This window comes from Pocillopora damicornis, chromosome 10, assembly GCF_964200805.1.
Source record: "Pocillopora damicornis chromosome 10, jaPocDami1.2, whole genome shotgun sequence".
NCBI classification, from domain to species: domain Eukaryota; kingdom Metazoa; phylum Cnidaria; class Anthozoa; order Scleractinia; family Pocilloporidae; genus Pocillopora; species Pocillopora damicornis.
In genome coordinates, this window is record NC_142679.1 from 1122696 (window position 1) to 1148754 (window position 26059).

Below are 26059 nucleotides of genomic sequence, written 5' to 3' on the forward strand. Positions count from 1 at the left end.
GTTCCTCACGTTAAGTTTCTTCTGTTATGTGAAAGGACCATGCTAAAATTGCACATGTTAGGAGTGCATGGTTGAGAGAAGTACTGAACAACTTAGTTCTCACGGAAACACAGGGTATGTCAAAGTAAGCTATGAAGATGCTAAACCACGAGTACTGTGATAATGAAATGGGGAGAAGTTTTTACAGCCGATCGGAGTTACAAATCTCTTGATTTTGAGGACATTTTTAAGGAAGACCTAGCAAAGTGCATGCCAGCGGAATTAACGTTGAGAGCAGGAAGCTCTGTACATTTTAAGTTTTCCACGGATCCATGGTCTAACATAAGGAATACTTTGAAATGATGGTTTGTGGTTACTGTACACAGCACTGAAATTTTGAAATTTATCTGTTGTCCTGCTACGTATAAATTCGAATCATTTGAATGAAATTGAATATATACAAGCTCTCAAACTGAAGATACAAACGTTTTAGTTCTAATGGCGAGAAAACCATTTTTTCCATAGTGCAGACAGGACTTATATTGAAAGGGAAGACATATTGAAATTTTGACATGCGACGTAAAAATACATACTTCTCCGCTTTTTGAAGTTTATTTATTTTTCTGTAGATCAAGAGGGTGAAAAATAAAATGAAATTTAAAAAACTTCATTTAGAATGTCAATTTAACAAGCTGTGTATTCAAATCAAGTAAATGTATTCAATGCAACTATAACACATCGATGACAACCATCGAATTGCATCGCTTGTGATTTTACCTCAGGGCTTCTCCTAATATGAAGAAAACAAAATGTGTACAAAAATTATTTTAAACATTCGAAACTGATTTTTATATAGTGCAAATGCTAATAACGGTTTGTCTGATTTCAAAAGGGAATACAGTCATACTGTAATAGGACTGAACAGAAAAAGATATGATCTGAGTTCATTATGGAGGCATGTTTGGTATCAAGCAACCCCATGTTTTACCGTAATCAATATCACCTTGTCTATGTTCTCCTTTTAGTCGCGTTAGTTTACCGACTGAGCTTAATAAAACTAGAGAATCCAAGAGTATGTTCGAGTTTCTTGTTTTTAAATGAAGTGAAATTATATACATTTTCGAAACATGCATGAAATAGCTTGTGACAAACTCTAGCGGCGATAAAGGATCGAATCTTTATTGTGTTACAAAGTCAGGAAACAAGACAACTAGTCTGCCTCAAGCGGAAACTCATTTCACAGGATGCAGCCTTTTATTAAAAATATAGATATATATATTCCGGCATGTAGGATAGGAACACGTATGTGATGTTTATGAGTCACCATAGCATAACAAGGCTAAGTTCAGAGTCCATTTGAATCACGAATAAGCAATAGAGATGGCAGTGAATGTTTGTAACATAAGTTTCAAATGCTGACTGCAATCATTAGTAAGATGGTAATGAATGTTTGGACATGAGTTTAAAATTCTGACTGCAATCATCAAGGAAAATTAGATATTCAATATCACTGCTCTGATCTCTGATGATGAAATGACTGAAGATTCATCTTAGCTGCCTTTTCAGAGCTTTATTATCAACATGGAAAGCGAGGCAACAAAAGTAATGTTCGAAACATTTTCGAAAATATTTTGGAATATTGACTCAGCGATGGTTTTGCCAATGTAGGAAATGAAGTAGGAAGCTTAACCTTTCTTAGCTCTATTAGGAAGTCAACAAACGATTTTCCTCTGGCCGTCGGTCGCTTGAAGGTCTAGTGATATTTAATGATTCTAGTGATATTTAATGTTCTTATTTATGGTTACTGAGTTATTGTTAATTGATTCAGAAGATATGTCGAATGGATAAGTTGTTTGGTAGTTATTCAAGCACAACTTTGCGGAAAACTACGATGGGCAGTGGCTAGCGTATAGATAAAAGAAACGCTTTCACGAAAGTTGCAGAATTATGACTATAAATATTAAAATTCCGCACAGAAGAAGCTTCGTCTAGTACGTTTTAATGGCTCTTTCTCTATGATACCTTTAATGAAAAATAACAAAGGATCCTGACCACAATGAGACACTGATGCGCTCTAGATTCTTCGTTTTATTGTTACATCGAAACAGAAAGAAGCGGTATCTTTAACACAGATGCTGTAAAATGACCAAGAGTCACTGTTGCAGATCGATCATCTGTTATGACATTAAATTGGAACTGCTCCCTCAGTTTCAATTGACTTATAATGCAATTTACTCGACTCGTAGAACTGATAGGACCTCAGACATATCAGACTCGCAGAGTCTTTACATTTAGTCAAAAGGTAAGATTGTCTTTCACGAACCGGAGTTTCTAACATAAGTTAATAAGGATTTTTTATCTTTCATTTAGGTCACGTTGAGTTGGAATTTTTTGACTCAGTATATGTCAGCATTAAATAACTGCATGGTTAACGTCTGCAAACCCTGTTTTGTAGACTGACATGATTGTCAATTGCCAGCGTACGTGATGGCGTTTTTAACTCCATTAATCTTTTTGGATTGACAGTCCAAAAACAATTTGCACCTGATAGGAAATGTATTCAACTTCGGTTGAGTTTAGCACCTGCGAGCATAACGATTTACCTAAACGTGATCTCCTGGTGAATTGTCATCTCAAGTTGATGATAGCAGTCCGTGATGCTATGTGTAATTCCATTAAAGGATTATTTACGAATGTAAGTCTTAAAAAATAATTTTCACGCGGTATCCACCCCTCGCGACGGAAAATGCAAATCCTACTTAATTCGGTTGAGTTGCATTGCAGTTGCAGTGGCTGAAGTCATGAAATAGATTAAATGATTTGCACTTCGAACGGTTGACTTGTCTGATTTATTCGTAATGTGGCAGCTCGTTCAATATTTTTGTAAAGCTAACCTTGGAGCATCGTCTCTGAACTTTATGTTTAAGTGAGTAAATTTATGTTTTAAGTGTTAGCAGATTTGTGTAGCTTAACTGCTCATGTTTGACGTGCAGGAGATGATAAGTAACTGGATGAGTCCTAACACAGTCTTCTCTGGCTTATTCAATGGATGAAATTTCTGGGGAAAAAAACTAACCCTTGTAAAAATCACAAGAAAAATCATGGCTCTCATGTCCATAACCGGGCAAATTTCATCTTTTGTGAGTGTTCTTCGCACGTTACAGACTCAGTGGCCTTATAAGGCGCTAAATTTTACTTAAGCCAAATTAAAACAATTTACTTAATGTGTTACGAAGACTGAGCGTCACATGTGGGCCTTCATCGTAATACAACTCTCTCAATCATCACACCGTTCTAGCTTTGTTTTTTTTGTTGAAGCAGGTACCAGTAAATGAACGAAAACCAAATTTGATATATTATGACGTTTTATTAATTTAAATTCAAAAGTAAAAATTTGCACAAAACTCAGGAAAATAGCATGCTTATCTCAGGTATTGTACTGATGCTGCTGAACAAACCACGTGTTAGACTTCTTCCCGTGAGGCTAGTAAAACAAGCTCACTTCAAAGTGCCCCGAATAAGTGATATTTGTCCTAGAGGTGGAACCGAAATGATTTTCAACATCACCTCGTAATAACGCCGCTTATGCAAACTTTCTCTAATCCCGCACCGCCATGACAGGGATAAGTATAACTTTGGTCGCTTGGTTATCGAAAAGTTATGTCAAAAATGTTCTTTTTTCAAACAAAACAACCTCCTTGTCGCTCGAACACCTGCTTGGCGCAGATAAAACCGAGTTCTTTGAATGACGATGTTATGATAATTCAACGCTTGTAAACAGGAACAACATGCTTTAGCCATGAAATAATTCCCGTCTTGGAACCACTCCTTGTGCTGTTTTTAGATCTCGCTTATTGCAAGGTCGTTGGTGTCTGACCTTTGTAGTAGATAAGAAATGAAGAATGAAATATAGCCTTTCATTACTTGAGCTAAAAAGAGGTTTGTAGTTGTCATGTTGCCAGGGGATGCAAAACGGAAGCTTTGAATTTTGAGAAGTATACATACGGTTTCGACAGGGTGTCATAGGCTTGTACTTGTGCTTGTTAATTAATGATTCGCATTTCCGACAAGGTCAACTTAAAACGCTATGCTGCTTTGTTTATTAAGTCGGCCACCAACACCTGCTAGAGAAAGGACGCAGTTTAAAAGAGGTTGTGCGCGTAAATTTCTTCGGCACGCGGAGCCTTGTTGAACACCGGCGGGAGACGACTTCACTCTCGGAGTAAAGCGATTTTATCAAATAATTTATTTCTCTTGTTTTTAGCGCGTTTTGCTCCTTCTAAGTCTTCCATCTACTACTTTTTCTTTTGTTTGTCTTATTCTCGTTGTGGAACAGCGACTTCTGTATTACTTTCTCTATTCGATGACAGTTGAATAATTGACCGCAAGTTGTTTATACAATATTTAACATTCACGAACGTTTTCGTCCAGAGTGCTATTTGTTACCTAGAGACAATTTCTACAATATATTGACCTTTTTTCACTTGTCAATAAAATGTCGTATTTCTTTTACAACAAAATACTAAGGGAAGTCTGGGTTTTTATGCCAATTGAGGCTTAATGTCTTGGCTAGTAGTATTTAATCGTTAAGTTTCGTTTTTCTATTTCTCCAAGAAAATTTGTGCTCTCGCTGGTTCTTGCTTCGTAGTCCGGAATATTAAAATATCTACTCTATTAGTGTTTTGATCGTGACACACGGCACAATTTTTCGGAATGCTTAAATACCCTAGTCTCATACTTAATCACTCGAAGGCAAACACTTAGTGCCATATTTGCAGTATTTTTACTGGTGTATCATAGGTAATAACTTTTGTATGTTTATATCTTATTTACGCCTGTATTGTTCATGAGCCCCTTTAGGGAAAACTAAACATCTTCAGCGGGTTTAGACAGGCAATATTTTTAATATCAATTGGATATTTCCGATTGGAAACGCTGCGACAGGTCAAGATATTAAAAAAGGCAGGACTAAACCTGTATTTGAAAGCGTTCGAAGCATTTACTTCCTCTGTTGGTTCATAGAGCGCACATAATAAGCACCGGATCTACCATTGACGTCACATCCGGACTATAAAGAGAAATAGGAAATACGAAATGGTCTTATATTATTGAATATTCTCAATTCAAGGGCCCCTATTGTTTTTTATAGCAAACGAAAATTAACTGCATATGAATATAGTGGGCGTGAACAGGTAGCTTAAGTCTTCCGGTGTTGCGTGTCGTCCACGCAAGATACGCTTTCATCGCGTGTGCGAGTGCGACGCGAGAGACGAGTTGCGAGAAGTTTTTCCTTTGTAGTTGGAGAATATTGGATATGTTTCGTTATAACCATGAAAAGGCTCATTTTAGACTATAAGCGTCGCATCTATGGAAAAATTGTTGTGCCCCGTTGGCAATCTACAGTTTTAATGAAACGAACTTGCATTTGGACAGTCATCGACGCTTTTTCGGGAAGAACAGTTCACCACAACGTTTTGGGTTCCCACGCATATGGAAACAGTAACACAACACAAAAGGCTCTCTTTGTTGCTGTGTTTATGTCTATAGAGCTGGCGGCAAGTATAGCTGAAGATGAGAGGATTAATTTACTTGAAAGGAAGCTCACGAACTCAAAGCGGCTAAGTAACGGATTGTGTATATTCCAAAGTCAAAAGGAAATTGTAAAGTATGTCGTTCGCAATCGGTATTACTCTTCGTCATCCTTTATTATCCTCTTTTTTTTTTTCTATCAGTATTCCCTGAGTTTTCCTTTCTCACCATGTTTAAGGATTTCTCTTGTAAGGTGCGAAAATTAATCGAAACCAGTATAGTAACCGGTGGCACCTTCACGGTCTGGATTAAAATGATCTACGTTGTTCATATCCTTGGGTCAGGGAACTCGCTTGTCTGTCATCGACGCAAACAAGTAGTTTTACACGGTAGGAAAAATTATTATGTTAAATTTGTCGTTCAGAAACTGAAAGTTTTCTTTGTAACAGTATACCTTTGATCAGCTCATCAGAAGTTCATTTTTGTTACGAAGAAATGTGTCACCTCAGTAGCAAGTCTAGGGAGCATAATTAGAATTGTCATGCAGCTGCAATTCTTAGAATTCACCGCTATCTTTCTTAGAACTCTTGGAAGTTCTCAGAATTTCTCTGCCACTGAACGAAGCGAAATAACCGTCTTCTTCTTCTTAAAGAATTTTTTAAGTTAATATTCTTTTCCTTTACACAAAGAATTCGTTTCAGGCAACATCTTTGGATTTGCTGCAATTAATTGGCATTCGGGGTGAAGATTTCTAAGAGGTTCATATAAAAACAAACGACACTGTATCATGTTTTTATCGCGATACGTGACCTGAAAAATGTACTTCTCTTTGTTATTCGCGTAGTGTCTAAGCTAAAACACGCACTTCACAAATTTTCTTCACCACTTCTTTTATTGGGTATAGTTTCCCGGTTTTCTACAAATCATAAATTTTAGCCTTAAATTCATAAAATTTAAATATTACTCTATAAAACGTCATATAAACTATGCTTGTCAATATCTTTTGGCGCAAATTGCTCGATCCTTGACTATGATTACGATTAAAATTTTTTGCATCTTGAAAATCACACACCTTTCAAGAAATTGACGCTTGTGTACGAAAAGTTTTAAGAACGATAAGAAAGCCTCTGTTTTTGTTTTTTTGAAATCATGCTTTTAAAAATTTCATCACCCAGCGACGTCTGACACAGTCAGAATCACGATAAAAGTTATGTGGCCTGTATCTTTACATAGTAAATACTATTCGCTTGACGTCTCTGCAAGGCAAGCACAGTATGGAGAAGTTATTCTTAAGAGCATACTCTCCTTTTTCTTATATGTTTTTAGAGTCAGGGGTGACCGTAGCCAAGTGAGAAAAGTCATTGTTTTATTCTTTTTTTTTTTTTTCGGGGGAGGGATCAAAATAGCATCATCTAACTTTTTGCAATGTCATCTAAAAATCAATTATATTATAAGAGAACGCCATATGGCCTCGGAATCGAACACTTTGGCAGTAAAGTAAAAGGACAGAGGAAAGGGAAACTCTAATTATTATTTAACTTGCAATTTAACTTTGTTAGAATAAAAAATACTGTCTTTTTAGGTTATTCTTGCTTCAAATTCTACGTTGTTCAGAAGGTTCGACTGCGCCTAATTCGATTGGATATCGTACGTAATATCTAATTAAATATCTTTTTTCTTCGTGGTATAAACTCAGTCTCGTGGTATAAACTCAAGTCGAGTCCTTATGACTTGATGTCTCGTTCTTCGGCGTCTTTCCTTTTCCGCCTAGTGGCGAACCCATTCCGAACACTGTAGTGCCTTAAGCAACAACATCTGGGATTTTCTTCCTTCTGGTCTCATCTTTAAGGCGATTCTAGTGTTCTTTCTGTGTCGGAGGTTGGGGTCGAGTATGGTAGTATTGTGGTTGTTGTAAAGAGCTTCAACTTTTTACTCTGGCGAATTGGTAGACCAGTTTGCTGCGAGGCTTTGCAAGTATTCCTTTAGCAATGTAGGTGCGCAAGGAGCGAGCAAAGTTCTCGTACTTCATGGAGGGCTTATTACGACGATTTCCCCACAAGCGCGCTACTTCGCTGGAGTTGATGAACTTGAACACGCCTTTTTCTTTGTCGATCCAGTCGATCATGTAGCCATATTTATCTGGGTGGTTAAGGAGCTCGAGCAAGAATTGACACAATCGAGGGCGACCGGACTTAAAGGTTGTTTTGTGGTTTTTGTGCATCACAAACTTCTGTTCTGTTGAACTAAATGCGCTTATATCACTCGTTCTGGAACCGGGGATGGTTCGTGTGTTCCACGGAAACTCTGGAGGACTGTCCACGCTCGTGAAACTCGCGGGGCTTTCGGAGTCTCGGTCCTGCACCATGTCAGTTTCGTCTTTCGTAGGATCTTCTTCTTTGAAAAAGCTGTTTGCGTTTTCGCTCTTGAAGATGCCGTTCCTAGGTCCGCCGACGAAAGGTTTACCGCGATGATTCTCTAGATGATCGTACCATGGTTCACAGTCATTCACAAACTGTTGGTCCCAGTACGACGGCATGAATACTTTGCATTGACTTTCAGATGTTTCTTTTCTTGCTCCAAGCTGACAAGCGTTCTGCGTCTGACTTATCAACATCTCGTCTACTTCAGAGGCAGATTCTTGCTTGCACAGAGCCATGGCTTGAAGTACCGGCGGCCGCCACTCCAAGTTATCCATCTGCTCATGAAAGCTGGCGAAGGGATCACGCGCGCATAGGAAAGGATCACGCGCGTGTGTCTGGTATTGCGTGTCACCCAGCTGCATGCTGCATTGAAGCCAGTAGTTGGTTACCTCGCTAAAGGCTGATGGCTCGCTCTTAATTCGCAGATCTGGCTCACTCTTGTACATCCGGGCTAGATGAAGAACAAGGAAGGTAAGAGTTAGAGAAATAAACCAACACCAAACTCAACTGGTTCCTCTTTGTTGTCTGAACACTTATCATCAATTTGCCTTTTTCTATGTACTTGGCACGTTGCCTCGATTTATTCACGTTGCTTGGTTTCTGAGACGCAAGTGATTATTATCAAGTTTTAAATTTTCCTTTTCTACATTTTTCAGGTACAGGTGTTTGGCTCTCTAAGGTAATATGTAAATTATTACCTTCTTCGAGGCCCAGAGACCCAGTCATAAGCCCATCTTGCTCCGCGTTATCAGCGCCTGAAATTAAAAAAAGAGGAATTAATCTCAATGGAAAGTGAAAGTATATCTTTAAGGAATAGCTCTAGAAATAACTCTTTAAGCGGGATCGTGTCGTTGGCTAACCAAAACTATCCTGAGGAAACACGAACAGAAAAATCTAAAGTTGAATTTACAAACCGCAATTTCCCGAAGTAGTTTGCTAACGTTGCTGTTTTTTCGCTTAATGACATTGCAACGATCTAAGTACAGCACGTGTAGAACTCTTTCTTGCTGGTCTTTCCCTCATCATCTTATTTTCAGAGGAATTATGTAGCGTAGCCGAAAATATTGCCTTGTCCTTGATGGTTATTTTAGAATTTTTTCCCGTTGGTGAGTGTACCGTCGACGTTTGCGTGGCTAACGCGGTTCGGTCGACTCGATCAGCCGCGTTCAACTTCCGCTGTTTTGGCCAAGTGGTTTAATATTCAAAGCACGTTGATATTTCTGTGTTTACAGATATTATTTCATCGTTAGCTTGGGCTGAGTCGGGGGTTTGAAATTTTTTCTTCTCAATAGTGACTCTGAGAAAATTAAGAATTTAAACATAAAATGGGGACTTGTTAAATTTTGGCGCGCCGATAATAACAGAGGATTAGCTATCCTTGTATGACCTCCCACGCGCGAGAAATGGTTAAGTCTCCCCGTTAGCGCAAACTTAGAAGTTAGCTGAACTACGCTTTAAAAACGTTATCAAGCAACCGAGGAAAAAACAAAATACCTGGTACGACTTGTGCCGGGGTGAACATCTTTAACTCTGGAATAACTGTAGAAGAAATGAAAGGAAGAATCGTTTGAGAAGCACTTGTACTTGTTCAACTGTCAATCTTTAATATCAAGCGAGGCCTGTGAATGGCTGGTGCGACGTGTAGGCGTGGAAGCTTGATTAAGTCTGACGTACTGTGTATAACCACGAGGATCAAGCTACGCAGTCGGTGTTCTTCAACTACAACATTATCGATGAAATAGCAGCTCTCGTAAAAGTATTGTCATGAATAAAATTCGCCTTCAATTACTATACCCGATTAAATTGCATGCATATTTGTGACACCTACCCGTGGGCTGAACCGCAAAGTGTTTTTGGTTTTTTCACAATTGCGTGAGGTTAAGGTTCTTGTCGCTCGCTAGATGCGTTAAGAATGACCGATCGAGTATAATGATCGGTTTTTTCAACATCCTTTCGGGGATTCTAAGTACTACAAATTACGTTATTCGCCTTCTTCATGACGCACACCTCCTCACGTGCGTTCCAGGTTTAGCCAATCACTGAGCGAGGTGTGTGACCATTGACGTAAACAGGATGACTTGGATCTATTTATAAATTTACTTAAGCCAATACAAACGGTGTTAGAGTTATGTTTCAGCACATTTCTTGAAAGGACTGTAGCACTCCAATTGCTTCTTAAAGGTAGTAAAATTATGATCGAGTAGTTTCACTTTAGGAGTTGTTTCCTACGTTAGCATGACCGCACAATTGAAATAATCTGTTGACAAAAGCGACCAGCTCATGTCGCGTGACAGGTCTTCAAATTATTCAGGCCCACGTAGCACCAAAATATACCCGAGTATGATAATTTATGCTTGTTAGGAGCATAATTTTATGCCCCAGCAAACAGGTGCTCACTTGGACTAAGTATTTTTTCTTACCTTCAAAGAGTTCCTCAAAAGCCACGTCTACTGGACTGGAAGGAACGCTATTATCCTGGACCATTTTCTACAATGAAAATAAAGCGAAAATTTTATTTTGGACTCAAAACCGTTCAGATCTGATCTTTTTATAAACTAGCGGAACCGAGTGCGCTAGTCATTCATTGCGTTACTCGTGGGTTAATTTCGTGTGACTTACCCAAGGCCTGTATATAGGTTTTTTCGATAACAAATAAGTAGGTGCCAGTGTTTGAAATAGAACATTGGAACATGCTGAGACTGTTTATATGATTTTTTTACTGGCTTTAACAACATTCGCTTCAGTCTCCGGGAAAAACGTCAACTTGCGCGATGGAAGTCGTTAGACGTGACTTCTACCGGAAGCGTTTCCGGCGAAACCCTTTCTAGGAAAACTAGGAACTTTTACCGGCCCATTCTGCTACAGGTTGTCTAAGGTTATTTAGGCCAAGAAGTCACACGAATAAAGCCACACTGCGCATGTTACACTGGAGCTTGGAGTGTTATATTACTGAAAAGAGCTGTATCCGGCCGGTAATACCATAAAAGTAAGTCTTATGATAAAGTAAAATGTTACGGAATATGTACTCAATTTACTTGCTCTGGGAAATCTGTATCCCTTAAAATTAAAGGATAGCAACGCGTCTAAATAGTTGTTTTAAGTGGCTGGTAACTTGTGGCAACAGTCGCCACTGAACCAGTTTTTAATTGCAAATTCATTCAGGAGCCGAACGAATGCTAATTGTTAAGGTGCGCGGTGCTCGCGCGCGATTAGTTCTGGTCACGCGTGATTAACTCAAAGAAGACACCTTCCAGAGTTCTGGCGATTTAATTAAAACACCAACGATCTCGAGCACAATACGACAAAACTTTCACGTCCACAAATGGTAATGTCCACGAGCACGATCTTGTTTTTTTTTTTTTAAAAATAAAGCAAAACAAAAAAAACCAGCATAAAAACAATATCTTGTTTGTCTAAGTTACATGTTTAAAAAAGAGACGACAATCGTAGCTCACTCATTCTTGCTTTACAAGCATAAGTTAAAGGTTTTTGATTTGTTCCTAAGACGTAGAAAACAGCATAGCGACAGAAAACTTTTTTTCTTCTATGTAAAAAAATTGTACAAGGAAAGTACGCAAATAACTTTTCACCCTAATCCAATCTTCTTTTGTAACACGGCCCGAAATTGTTGTGCGCATGACACTTACCGTGCGGATTGCTATCGTTCTTTGACGATGAGACTTAAGAGTGGTCTTCGCTTTATGTCTGAGGTCTGAGTTCTTAAATACTTGCGTTTTGGAGCTTTGTGGCTTTGTGAATATGAAATAATTCTGCCGGACTGGTTACCGTTCAAAGCCTGGTTTTCGTCGTCTCCGAGCGCCCGGTGTCACAATTCACTTTCTCTTGGAGTTAAATCGTGTGATGTCTTGCCCAGTGCAAGCACGTTGTAATTAAGCCCATTTGATATCCTCGTTTAAAAACAGTTCATTCATTTGTGATTAAAATATGGTTTGAATGACAGGCCAATGGTTGTTATGACATCCGGTGGTGTTCTTCGATACAATGGGCTCTGACGTCACAAAGAAGGAGGGCAAAAAAAATCCCTTTTAAAATCTACACCTTCGTTTCAGTGATAGTGTTACCGCAATTAGAAAGGTGTATTGACTCTTTGTTAAAGAGATGTCTCAAACTGCTTATGATATTGCAGACTAGAACTTCTTTATAGTGTAAGACGATAGTTAAAGTTATGATGGGACTCTGTTTCGGTGGCGTACGTGAGTTGCCTCTCATGTAGGTTGTCATGTTGTCACGCCAGATAGGACAATATTGTCGTACCCTCTACAAATCTGTGTTCTAAACCTTTTTAGATCTCTATCAAACACATGACTCCTGTCAAATTTATGAAGCTTAAACATTTCACTTTTGCACGCGCGGTGCTGCTTAATCGGATCATATGTATTTGTGAAGACAGCTCGCTCAAGCCTGCATAGTTAGGCAAGAATTTAACCCCCCTGGAATATTACACAATGCACACTTGTCTGCATTTAATGCGTTAGTACCAAATGTTTTTCGTTCTATCTGCCACGTTTCGTTCATCAGAATGTTCATAAGACAGGAAAAAATTCATTCTCTCCATGTCTTTTCTTTGGATTGGAAGAATATGGCGTGTTTTTGAGGTAACGCTTCACTTCATCTGGTGGAATGTGGTGACAATCTGCTTCAAATCATGCTTCAAACGTACGTAAATTACTTTGCATGACTATTATTTTGCGACACATTTTCGTTGAAAAGAGTTTCAGCGGTTTTGTAAACTTCCGATTTTCTTGTTATACGGTTTGCAGACGAAATTTTGTTGAGACGTTTTAGAACGGTTTCTTGTCGTCATGAATGACGTCAAATATGCTGGTGTGTGGGCGACAGAGAAACTCCCGCCAAAAGTGGTTTGGTGTTGTGTAGGACGAAACATTTCGATCTAAGGAACAGCAAGGCACAAAATTTCGTGTGTTTTTTCGGTTAGCAATTACTTAGTTTAAATTGCCTCGGTTAATTTATCACCAGCATGACCACAAAACCAGCAGGCGCTTTTTTTTTAACATTTCCTCTGTTTAGCTTCGTTTCGATAAGGAAGCTGTAAACGTCATAATGTGGTCTTCATTGATGTGTGTACGACAGCGCTTACGTATCTTCAGCCGCACTTTGGCCCTGAACATGAGACCAAACCGATCGAATTTCCAAAAATACAAACATTACAAACCTCTTCAAAAATATCCGTCTATGCTGGAAAGTTATAAATTGAAGCCCTGCCAATTTACTCGCTCATTTTATATTGCGATCGTTAAGACTGCGCATTAAGAATTCCGGGCAGCCTGCATGCTTGCCGAAGGTCGTCAGTGTAATGATAATCAAGGACATTTACAGTGCAAATCACTGAAAGAAGTGGGATATTTTATGCGCGGGTCAACTGTTTTGAAGATAAATTTGTAGACTAAATCATACACCATGTGTGTTGGTTTGTGTTTTTTTTAACCACTACTAAAACATGGTCCAGGCTGTTTTGTCGAAAACAGAAAGTTTTGTAGTGAGAAAGTGTGATCTGTTATTAAAGTCCTCTTTATGGAATACTTGCCTCATCGGGAGACTGTCAAATAATTAATCGCTCGGTAACGTTTTATTAACATCCAGGTGATTAGCTGAAGGGCATTTAATGGTTCCTGTTGTAAACACGACAGATTCCCACCGTCTTTAAAAATATGCTGTAGTCTTATTTTCTTTCTTGGACAACTTATCATCGTATATGGTCTTAAAGAGCCTTTTCTTTCGATCAAACTTCCATTTGAGGAGGTTAAGAATCGCAGACATTTAGTACATAGGTCCAAAGTTGCAAAAATGCCTTTAGTTCTTTCAAGTGTATCCAAAGAGATACCACTTTTTAAAGAGACAAACGTCACTTAACAATGTTTTCAAATCACCATTAGGACCTTTAAATCTGCTGTACCAAAAAGTTTTTCTGTGGTTTTAAATTTGCTTAATTGCCTAATAAACTAACTGCGGTAATTCAAGAGCATTTTCTGGCGATACAAACAATATCACCCGACTTGTTTTGCACGAACGTCAGGAAGTCAATACCACTATTGTAGTCTTGTTGTGAGGTTGGTCACGTGGCAATCTCCAGTATCTCTTGTGCTATCTTTCGTGTATACTTTGAAACCAAAGCGAAGTGGACATCATTGTTTTGCGTTTTCGTGAATGCGTAGGTGTAATTTGTGTTGACAAGTTACGGCGGTAACTAAGAACCGAGATGATTAGTGACATCGTGACAAGTCACGGTTAGATACCTCAAAACAACAAATTTAAAACGACATCCTGCCTGTTGACCTTTAAAACATTTTGAAGAAGAATAATCAACGGCCCACTCAACTGCGTCAAGACCGATGTTCTCCTGCGTAGACTTTTGCTGTGGGCATCATAGTGGTTTTAAAAAATTGTAAACTTGCTCGCAGTAAGAAGTGGGTGTGGAACAAAAGGATTGTTAGACAATCGGTTACGTATACCTCCAAAAATTTTGTGAAAATGACCCAGAGCTTTCAACAGAGCGGACAGTGTGAGCTCTCAGAGCGATTTGCACATATTAATTTCTACTCCATACTTTGAAATCCTTATTTTTGTTGGCAACATGTTTGCTTAAAACACGTTTAAATACGTATATTTCATAGAACCGCGTTGTGTAACATATTTCTTGGACTGGAAATTTGAAAAAAGCTATTTCGTAGCATTAAGCAGATGTGAAATAGTTTGACTTTCGGCATACATGACTGAATAAAAAATGAGCCCCTAATGATAACTCACATTTCTTTCATAAATATTCTGATAGAAATCTTGAAACATGATAAACAAATAATGACAACAGTGGGCGAACATCTGACGTGCTTTACAATCCCTTTAGTAACCAGTTTTTAGTAGGGAGTCCTCAAATTCTTTAAGTCTAAATATCCACCGTGACTTCTATAACAACGAAAAGCTTTCTAATAAAGCCTTCGGTAAACAAGCCTAATTCAAATATTTAATTGGCGCTAATTGGTTGAATATTTGATGTGAGTTAAACTTTTTAATGGCTAGTTCCTTTAGAACAGGCCCCCTAAAACTAAAAAAAAAACTCGGGAAACTTAAGTCAACACCTTACATACGCTTTTCTGAGATCAGCTGAACGCCATAAAATGTTTGGCTAAAAGATGACTGGTTTCAGAGCAAAAGAAAAGAAAAAGTTCTCAAGAACAGTCATTTCAAGTATCCAGCCCCCACCACAAAGCAGAGCATACCGTCTGCCGGGCATGCATGATCGAGCTGATACTTCACTCCAGGGTCGACGTTCCACGTGTTCTAGTTTCCCTGCAAACATAAGAATAACAATTTAAGTTTAAAAGCACGTGAGCCATCCCTCTTTGGTGTCTGCTGCACCCCTCGTGCTGTTATTGCAGGAAAATCTCATTTGAAATCCCAATGATTGCACTTATACTTTTAGGTTGCCGGATAGCACCCATGGAATTTTTGAATACACATCACAGGACTTTCAATTTTTCTCTGCAAACAATTCGAACATTCTATAAAGGAAATTGTCTACAAACTGAAAGGGAACTTGAAATACAAACTCATACTTCTGATTTCCGGATGTCCTGAAAGGAGATTATACACATGGTGTAATCTCACATTTCGACAAGACTTCCCTTTCGGTTTTTATAATCCAGCAGACGGATTTCCCATCTTCATGAATTAGGTGTTCAGAAAATGAAACAAATTCCTGATTTCCTTCTCAGCGTTTATGCAAATTTAATGTAGTCTCTGCGCAGCGAAGGCAGAATGACCGCCGCTGAAGTAGTCACGTGACCTTCCATAAGATACTATGAGACGAACTTACTCGTTCAAAAAGTACTCGGTTTCTTGGCATTTACCATAACTTTTCAGCCGAGGTTCTGATGTTAATATGTTTTTGTATCATTGGCTGCATTAAATAGGTCCTTGCAGCTCGAGATAGCAAAAAAACACATGTGTAGCGATTCAGAGAGAATTGTAGTAGGTGCGTGTTTTACTTGCTCTGCTTAGACCAGCTCCTCAAGGCCGTCAATGTCAGAATGATGAGATTCACTGTAACAGCTTGTGCATCTTTGTCGTAATGGCTTATTAGTCCCGCTCATTTTTGGCACACTATCCTGCTGTCAGATTCATGCCCGTTTTTGGCCGAACGTAGACAGGACGTGTGAGGCTGCCATCAGCCCCATCACGACAAGCAATTTTTGATAATGGGGCTACAATGTTGCAGCTCAAATATGTCCATAGGAACACCCATACTGTACAGATATCCATTTAGCTCAATCTCCCACAATGATAAATTCGAGCAGTCCTTAACTTAAGCAGTGAGAAGTAGCTATCTAGAATAGTCGTTCCTTTCTTGTGTAGATCACGAAGCCACACCATGGGAGTGGTTTTTGGGCCCTACCAGATGTCGTTTTTAAAAAATATATATATTTTACTGTCACAGTCATCCTCTGTGCAATTTTTCTTAGTAGGAAGAGGTATTTCCGCTTAGACTTCACAATTACTTACAGCCGCTATTGATGAGCACAGCATAGCTAATCTCAGAGGTAAATGTTGGTGCTTTAACCTTTATCAGATGTTGCATGTCTTTCCATGACATACAAAAACGTTTGCATAAGCCGTAAAAATATCGCTTGCTTCCTCGCACTTCAACGTCTAAATGTACGAACCCGGAATTTTCACTGCCTTTAATGCAAGGCATGATTGACAGCGAAGTTGTCATGACAACACCATGGAGATATGTTAATTTTTTTTACGTGTGTTACCTAGTCGAAACAAGCTCAAGTGAAAAGCGAACTTCTGCGAGTTGGCCTCTCCAAGACGACGCCTTGCAAATAAGAACAACAATTTTCTAGTCACGGTCCCAGGAGCTTCAAACTATTTTTTCCAAATGTTTTCAAACTCTCTTAAATCCACGAGTCGTTAAATTAATTAAATGATGAACAACTGCACAAAAACCCCAAACGCTTACTTTTTTAAGGGAAGATGACCTGTGTTACCTCATTACAGCTTAGGGGGTTAAGATATTTCTTTTGATAGATTCTATAAATTCGTGCTTTGCAGGTTTCTGCGCTGTGATATGCATGACTGAACTAATTGATAGATTAAATATTGATATAGTTAGAGATTCTTCGCATTAAATCGTACAAATACGAAGCTTTGTAATGACTGACATTCAGCCGATTTTGCCTGTTTTGTTTGTCCTGAAAGTTTTCTCATACTTGAATGAATGAATGGCGCTTTGTAAATGACTACAAAAAAGGGATTCTTAGTTCGAAGTAGGTCACGATTGCAAACGAGCAGTCACGTTTACTTTCGTAATCGTAATCTAAAAATTTACCATTCGTTATTCAAGTTAAATGGCCAAATTATTCATATTCATTAAATAGTGAACCAAGGAAGGAAATAAAATTGTGCGGACTTTTCACAGTGATTTACATATGGTGCGATGGATACAACGTCGTCCTTGAGAACGGATGAAAAGGATTATGTTGAGAGTTCTATATACTTGTGTAACAAATATTTAGCTATCATGCATTAAATGACACCTTTGATTTTGTTTATTCACCAATATTTCGAAAAGATATTGTAGTGACGATTGCCCTTTTTCGGCAGAATTATTGAAAATGTGAAAATATTTTGAACAAAAAGTGACGGTGAAACAGCTGACTTATTTTCTCAGGGAATAAAACGGAACAAACGGCGATATTGGTTGTGTGGGTGTTTTGTTAGAAAGAGCTTAATACCTAATTATGTCCTTGTCTTGTTTTCACTTGTAAATTCCTTTGTGGTATCACACCAAACACTCATGCTAATTAGGTTTTAACATGGAGCAATTAGTGCTAATGGACATTTAGCTTCCTAAAAAATAACGCAAAACTGAGGGCCAAAAGTCAACTTAACTATACGTAAAGTTTAACGAATTTGATTGACAAGAAACGCATCTTAATATGACTATTTGTTTAATGCACGATATCCTCGTGGGAGTCAAACAAATTAGCAAACAGCATTACTGTGGTTGCTAAAACATTTTAGCCGATTTCATTATAAATTGAAATTTTAAGTGTTTTTGGCCGCAGGTATCGGTGACAATTGGTGTATTTCCCGCGATGTTTTTATTGTATTGCCCTTGTGTATTCTGCCTACACGTACATAAGAGGCTAACGCAATTTAGCAAATTAATTATTTGCTGTCTTTTTACGAGGGTTGAGCATATTTAAGAACATCAGTCGATATCTCTCGTGTGGTAGAAATGGTCTGAGATTGTTTCTTAGCTTGGCGAAACTTTCAGCTGAAGCAAGTTTGCAAGCTTAGTTGTCTTTCCAATGGTTTTGCGCGATACAGAACGCTACACTTGGGCAGCCTTTAAAAAAGGTCATCGCACCTTTGACGTAAAAGAAGCCGATTTAATCGATGATCAATGGGGTTGTTCTTATGCAAATAGCCTTTACTCGCTCTAAAATTTATAACATAATGAAAGTTTTATGATATAACCTAAGAAGTAGTCTTCTGAAAAACTTGTTTCCTTGATTTCATTGCGCTTGGACCTGTTCGTGTCGTTGTGGCATTGTTGACGTCACATTTGCGTCATCGCTCTTTAAGTTAATATCTTAGTTTAAATGCCTGGTTGGTGAATATTTCCTGCTCGCACGTACAAAAAAATACATTGCTATCTGCCAGCTTTGCTATATGGATGTAACATTCACTTAAACACTGATAGAGATTTTTGTTTTTTTTTTCTAGCTTAGCTAGGGGTAATGAGATTCCAAGTGCTTTGATCGTTGGAGTGAATGTGTGTAAACACGTAAAAAATTATGCAGATTACACGGCTCTGACGACATTAGTTCCTTAGCTGATAATGAACATTTGATGGCAAATAGTCTGCTGATGGAAGTTATATTTTATCGCGTTTCAAGCAATTTTCGCTTCATGGGAGTCGGTTCCATCAAAATCATGGCTTCTTATTGATTAACTTCGTGATCAAACTTCAAAAGGACAAATTGGAATTTTGCTCTGTTGAAGTCGGATTTTTTCCTGTTTCTGCTCAGATGGTTTCTTGGAATTACAATTAAACTACAATTATCTAAAAAAGTACAATAAATCATTGAGCGCAGTCGCGTTTATGACCCCTAGGACATTAATAAGTTCCTGTTTGGTTTTCTGTTTGTTTGACGGAGTTGAGATTTTGTTTTTAATACGATTAAGGTATTCGAAGGAAATATAGTTTTGACATTTATCTCAGGAATCTAATTTTTCATTGAACTTCATCTCATGATCCTACAGCATGCAACAAGATTTTTCCTGTGTTTTTCGGCTCTTGTATGTCATTAACATGATAAAGATATCTGAACGAGGAAAATAGTTTTAAGATAACGTTTAAAGTCCATTTTGCCATCGAACCTTATCATGTAATGTCGTGCCACAGCACGCAACGAAAACACCAAAATGACCAATCTAAATATAACATGTTCCGGCCTTCTTTTCGCTGAGTGTTATCTTCGTCTATCAACGCAAAGACTTATCAAAAAAGGCTTTGGAAGTATTTTCAACCCAGGTTCTTTTTCAAGTAATTGAAGTGAAATATTTTGAGATCATTTAAAGTTAACAACCAGGGAAACAGCGGTAATCTGATGTACCATTGTTCCCTTTAGTTCTAATTGCAAGCAGAAAACAAAGTGAGCAAAATTTTCCGCCTTCAGTTCAAAAGCTGTCTCATCTTAATTAAATGGAACAATTTCTCAATAGGTGTCAGTATTGCTTCAGGCGACTAAAAGTTCCTGTTTGGTGTTCTTTAAGATGCCCTACTGCATTTATTTTGTATCATTAAACAATATCGACAAAGAGAAAGGAAACTGGCACCCTGAACACGATATCGGTCGTCTCTCTTTCTTGAAGAAAACAGAGTTAGTTATATTGAGTACTTCTAAAATCTCCCCTTGTAGTTTATATGTCGAACGTTGTTTCGCTTTTTCATTTCTTCTAATATACCAAGATATGTAACATGTTGTATAGTAGGACCCTCTTACCTACAGCACTTGTTAACCAAGCTTCAAAGGATCCAAATGAAAACAAAAGAGCAGTTGTAAATTGTTCTTTAATTATAAGTATGCGTAACTAATGAGAAGGACAAAAGGTGACCGTGCATGCGTATAGTGTCAACTGGCTAACGATATTACAAACGAACAAACCCAGAGTTACTATGAGCTTTGATGTTTTGGAAGGCTGTTTGGATCCTGATTATATGGTGGTCATAAAAAGTTGTCTTTCTCCATAGTCGTTTGCAAGAGAGATGAATCCTCGTTATCCTCAGTCTTTTGACTGAATTTGCGCCTCCATCATTTGATATTGACTTACCATTCGAGGGTTGAGTGTAATTTGTCTGGACTGCGAACTCATCAAATGCTATGAAACATATTGCTCATGAAATCTTGCAAGAATTTGGCGATATTACTTGTCATTGCCAAATTGTTATATTTTATAAACCTTATAGATGGCAATTTGAGCACCGAGTCTCGGATATTTCAGAAGGAGGCAAACGTCGTAGGAGTACATTTAATCGTCAAGAGGTTTAAAATTTTCAAGTCTTTCTATGAAAAAAAGAAAACGAAAAAAAATATTCAGCTATGGCGCTGTTGGTCCAAGTGCCTTGATGCAGGGAATATGACGAATCAACCAAAAATCCACGAATTTTGACGGAAAATTTTTCTTTGTTTTGTATTTAGCGTGGTACAGATAATGGTCTGAGTCCCTCACGAGTCAAATTATGTTTCAGGTGTATGAACTGAGTAGAGGGGGGGGGGGTGTACGACAAAAGCCTTAATGAACGAGAAAATGGACTCTGGTGGTTTTGATAATGAGGTAATTAGTACAGTTTTTTAATTTCTCTTACCTGTTCCTCTTCTCGGCCATAGTTCATCTTTGCTAGATTTGTGATCAACTTGGGTTAACAAAAAGGCTGGTCCATCATTGATTGAGTAATACGATCCCTAGGAAGACTTCTGCCGCTCAAAGAAAAACACTCGAAAAATTCTGCAATGAACTGAAATTTCCTTTAAATGGGATTCTTTCTTTGTTTTCCGCGACTGATATTTCTCTGCCATTTTACTTTTGATCCCATTCTCCTGCTTGTAAAGCTGGGCACGTCACAAGTCTTCTTCACCTATGTCCACCATTTATTTTGCTCAAACAAACAAAAAAGCGAAAGAATAAGCAAAAAGTGTTTCTTCAAACGCAAATACATCCTAATGGAGTGTAGAAGTTGAGCTCAAAAGACTCTGAGACCATCGAGGGCTAAATACCGCAGGAAAAAAATTCCTGAAACTAAATAGGCAAGAGAGATCCTATTTCTGTTGCTTCTACCATCGCAATGAGGTTTCGTTCGTGTTCTGACGCTTAAAGGTGGTCTTTTCTTTTTACCAATTGAGCTAGTGTTATTAATTGTTATCCCATGAGTTTTTGTTTTCCTATAAATATTGTTCGTATTTTCCGTGTTCGGTACGAAAGAGGAAAAAACGAAAGCGTGTTGCATGTCGTCAATGAGAGTTTTCCGCATTCAAACATCCAACCAATGGAAGCTTGTGTTACACCTCTGCTGCAAAAACGTGTAAATACAAGAAATAAAGGGGGAAATGTAATCGTGGTGGAAATTACTTCAAACGAACTGAACTGTACACGGAACAGATATCTTAATCAGTGATTTTAAATAGTTAAACTTCCTTTTTAGAAATAGTCATTGCAACCACAAGTAAACTTACAAACTCGCTTCAGCCCGAATTTTTGGCAAGAAACAATCTCAGATCATGACTCTTGCAAGAAAAAATATCTAGCTATGTCCCTTCTAAGAAAAAACGGAAACAAAAAGTTCGTCAATAAATAAAAAGTTGTTCCCATTTAAATTTTTATCTTTTTTTCGCCAGTAAACGTGATGTAAAGGTTTCAAGCAAGACTTGCAAAGTGGGTTGGGTAATTTTTGGTTCTTTTGTACAAGCTTAATATTACTCATAGTTATTTGCAGCAGTGGTCCGTTTACTGTTCGGATTTCCGCTTGTGAAGTAACTTACTTTTGCTCAGTGAGTTCAATTAGAAATACTAAAATCCCTTTTTTCATTCTCACCACTTCTCTCTTTAAAGCATTTTGATAAAACTGGAGAAAGTAAGTATTGGCTATTCATTACAAACTGAAAAGATGAAATGAAAAGGATATTCTCAGCTTCCGGAGTTGGAATGGTAACTTGGTCAGGTATATTCGCTAACTGACCATAGAGCTTACTTTGTTTTTCATAGAGGTAAAAATTGTCTCAAAATCGAAATATTGAATAAAGTTTACCTTTTAGCCAGATAAAATCATGCTTTCCCATTGATCTCTGAGAAATGTAAGGTGGCCCCAAAGGTTATGTAGATGTAAAAAAATGTCAATGCTTTCTTTCTTTTTTTTTTTTTGCTTTGTGTATTTTTGATTATGCGGAACATCTGTTTTAAAGCGTAATTCTATCTTTAGATGGATGAGTCCATGGTTTTGCCATTCGGTGCTTTTGAACGCCTAGGATTCCCTTACTAGTCTAGTGGCCTTTGAATACAAACTAAGATTTACACTCGAAAGGAAATAAGATTGTTGCCGATACATGACCAGTGTCTTAAAATACATTGAGGAAATAGCAAGTGAGGTAAACCTGCGGAGACAGAATTATTCTAGCCCAACAGAAGAACGAAAATACAAAATATTAGGAGGAGTGTGCGAAGAGTGAAGTCAAGATGTAACGCCATGGACTTGTCCTTCATGAAATTGTGTTCATATACCAAGAGAAAGTAGATATTGATCACATACATCTATTACCGATTTTCATTGTTTGTCAATAAACTGAATTGTCTGTATCATGCAAATTTTATTAACAGAATGTTATTTTTTTAACTATGTATGCTCTTGTGCATATGGCAAACTTTACTCTTTCTATGCTTTCTATTCTGTTACATAACTGAGTTTAAGTGAAAGGGGTAAGTTTCTAAAGAAACTGTGGTGCCATGTCGGTGGGAGAGTATGACAGGGTAATTTAATATATATTATCAACTGAGTTGATAACGTAAATTGGCCACCGTGAAGAGTTTTAAAGCTGACGTTTAAGAGCGAATGACGAAGGGCTAACGCTCGAAACGTCAGCTTTAAAACTCTTCACGGTGGCCAATTTACGTTATCAACTCAGTTGACAATTTTAAATTACCCTAAGTTTGAGTGAACCGCATTACGCAATTTTCGCTCCAGCTTTTAGTTGGTCTGTTGCTTTCAACTTTTGCACTTTGTCTTGTAATGTCTCGTTCGTTCGAATTTCTTGTCGGTTTTTCATTTCCTAGAAGATATTTACTCACTGTTGTCGTGAGCTGCCAGGAAGGGACCACATTAAAGAAAATGACGAAGAGAGAAATACCACCAGTGGTGCATGACGAATGCATTAGCTTAAAGTGGAGGGACAGACTGGGAATGTTAAAATTATCTTTTCAAAAAATGCATACTATCATAGAACCTTTATAGAGGAGTGCTTCAACATAGTCTCCAAACAACTTCTTGTCTGAAATCTTCCAGAAAAGTTATTGCTCAGACCGTTGGTGATTACATTCTTCAAAAAGCTCGAAAGGGATTCGGAAACATGCAAAGCTACTCCAGATGGTAATGACTCTAATTCCGTCGCTCTATCCATAAAGCAGTCGTACACACTTCTTCAATTTCATTTGCATAGAAAATTACTTTGTTCGCTCTTTTCGTCCTAAACCCCTAGAACAGGAACCCTTTGACATTGCAATTATGTTAAACACAGCTACACAAAAATAGCTGCAGGGCTCGTATTTGAAATGAGTCACTGCTAGAACACTTCCACCCGCCTGCTATCGTCTTTTGCTTAGGAACAAGCTAGTTTATTTGTCAAATAGCAAGGATGCTGACCGTTTACTAAAGACTAAAAGTAGAAACTCCCTGCTACGCTTTTCAACTTGCGTGCCATTCCTAACACCGTTGGCGCTGTCGGCATTCTCTTTGAAGAGAGTTTTTGGACTCTCTCTTTGTTTGGCTTTTGTGTGGACTTTAAACCAATTTTAATAATTTGTTCTAGTTGGATTGCTAACGGGAAAAATGTTTTAAACACGGTGATGTGCCTGAACACCTCCTGCTTTATAGTATTGTTTTCTCTGCACATCAGCTCAAGAATACTCCCTTTTTCAACCACAGTTTCTTTGGGACTCTGCTTAAGAGTGCAACTGTACATAAGCATGGGACATCTCACAGACTAAAGATATCTCGATAAAATGGAAAGTTTGAGAACAAATTATCATGACGTGCTGTTAGCCCTCTGCAGCCTTGGAAAGAGACTATAATTAAACACAGTCATGTTGAGTATGTTGGAAATTCAAGTGATGCAGTCTTTTACTTTAAATCGAACAGCTAATTACTCGAAATTAAATGAAATGAAAGCGCACATATTGGCATTCAATCGTGTCATCGCGCTTCTCGTTTGCTCCATCATTGTTGGTCAAATATCTTGGAAATTTTAATTTCAAATGGAAAACAGTCTTGTTGATAACAAATTTTCCTTGACCTCTGGATATATATATATATAAATACAGCCCGGGGTGATAAATTGTTTCAAAGCGGAAAAAGGAAAAAAGTTCTTTCCATTTAACACTGCCAACTTGTTTTCTAGAAAGCGGAACTTTTTCAAGCCCCCAGGCAAGTCATATAGAGTAGAACAATGAGAGTGTTATTTTACATGATGTGATGAATACTGATTATTTCACTTTATCGGTCACTTAAAAATTTTGCCATAGGACATCGTAGTTTGCTTTGGAGATTAATGAAACCTTAATCCTTGGAAGTGTCATAGACTTTTACCATAAATATGGATAGTTTAAACCAGAATACAGTGCACGATGATTCAAATATCTGTAATGTGTATAATTTCGTAATCAAAGCTCTTTGTTAAAGAGTAATTTCAAGTGTCAATAGACAAGTTGAATACCAATGACTTTCTGCAAATACACTAATACCTGCATTGATACCTGCAGATGTAGAACTCTTTAGTGAATTACAGTTGCGTCACTGGTAGAAGATTGGACTTTTCTGGACTTATAGTGTAATTTCATCAAAAACGTTTTTCTTAAATGCGCTTATCTTGGAATGTTTTCCAATTTCTGTTATCACGATCTGCAAAACTTTCGTCCCTCTTCCTCCCTCTCTATCGTAGTAAGCAAGGCTAACCGAAAAAATGATGTATAATACGATTAGTTCGAAACGTCGCCTCACCAAAGCAATAACATATGAAATCCATTTCTGGTGACCTTATACAAGTCTAGACATTACAGTTTATTTTTACATATTTTGTTGTGAAATGTAACTATGGTAGTTTAAACGAGGCTGCGTGTAATTTATGTATGCGTGGAAGTTATCACTACTTTAAAATTGAACTTGCGTTAATTATTATAATTATTATAATGTTATGTTGTCACGCATTCTCTCAATCATTTCTAAATCTAATTGAGTGCAATGACTACGAATCACTGAAATACTGAACTGATTGTCATAAATTAGAACTGACCAATAATATCAAAAGCTGAAAGTCAATATCACACGATCAGTAAAAAAAGAGCAAAGCTGACGTCATATTTTGCTAAATTTGGTGCCTAAATCGCTATTCAACTTGCCCCTGGCAGTTTATTTTCAGTCTAGGTGCCTTGATACGAACCAAATTAAAGAACCTACCAGTATTTTATACACTGTTGTTTGCGGTCAAGCCATGCTAATGATTCCTTACAAATACGTAAAGGTGCAGTCTGACTCTCATGGGTTTCCAAGCAATCAAAACATAACAAAGTCTTTTCAACACTTAGCAGTAAACATTGGGTCAGTTTCGAGCTTGTTTTTCCGATTGCTAAAAATATCGAAATATCCTAGACGTTTTAGAAAAAGAAGCTTTTTAGAGAGAAGAAATGAGTAATAAATAGAATGGCACAATTAATTCCAAAACGAAAAAAATGTTACTATTAAGTAGTGAACATAGTGTCAATTTTTTACCCTTGTTTACTTCTATAATTTTCAGACTTATTTTTGAATAACAAAAGAA

At 37.7% G+C, this 26059-nt stretch overlaps 1 protein-coding gene and 2 long non-coding RNA genes across 12 annotated transcripts in view; 1 reads left to right on the forward strand and 2 right to left on the reverse strand.

The window, feature by feature from the left end:
* Positions 1 to 6381: 6381 nt before the first annotated feature.
* Positions 6382 to 11864, reverse strand: LOC113667716 (uncharacterized). 5 transcript variants are annotated; one of them, XM_027183571.2, is made up of 5 exons: positions 11576 to 11864; positions 10349 to 10415; positions 9423 to 9467; positions 8627 to 8683; positions 6382 to 8379 (listed from the first exon to the last, which is right to left on the reverse strand). In XM_027183571.2, the coding sequence occupies exons 2-5, from the start codon at positions 10410 to 10412 to the stop codon at positions 7430 to 7432; spliced, it is 1116 nt and encodes a 371-aa protein (XP_027039372.2). In that variant the 5' UTR covers positions 10413 to 10415; positions 11576 to 11864; the 3' UTR covers positions 6382 to 7429. The 5 variants fall into 5 exon arrangements, with proteins under 5 accessions (XP_027039372.2, XP_089041124.1, XP_089041122.1 ...); XM_089184998.1 differs by having other exon boundaries at positions 9423 to 9647; positions 11576 to 11791; XM_089184996.1 differs by lacking the exon at positions 11576 to 11864 and adding an exon at positions 10548 to 10844.
* The window catches only part of LOC149038377 (uncharacterized), a 31967-nt gene continuing 16685 nt past the window's right edge, over positions 10778 to 26059 (forward strand). For all 3 annotated transcript variants that reach the window (XR_016180473.1, XR_016180472.1, XR_016180474.1), the window contains exon 1: positions 10778 to 10914. This is a non-coding gene — a long non-coding RNA (uncharacterized LOC149038377). The remainder of the gene's footprint in view (positions 10915 to 26059) is intronic.
* On the reverse strand, positions 13521 to 21436 carry LOC113667717 (uncharacterized). Of its 4 annotated transcripts, none has more exons than XR_003445917.2 (2): positions 20848 to 21436; positions 13521 to 15254 (listed from the first exon to the last, which is right to left on the reverse strand). It is a non-coding gene; the product is annotated as an uncharacterized LOC113667717 (long non-coding RNA). The 4 variants fall into 4 exon arrangements; XR_016180470.1 differs by lacking the exon at positions 20848 to 21436 and adding an exon at positions 15521 to 16621 and having other exon boundaries at positions 14556 to 15254; XR_016180469.1 differs by lacking the exon at positions 20848 to 21436 and adding an exon at positions 16467 to 16617 and having other exon boundaries at positions 14556 to 15254.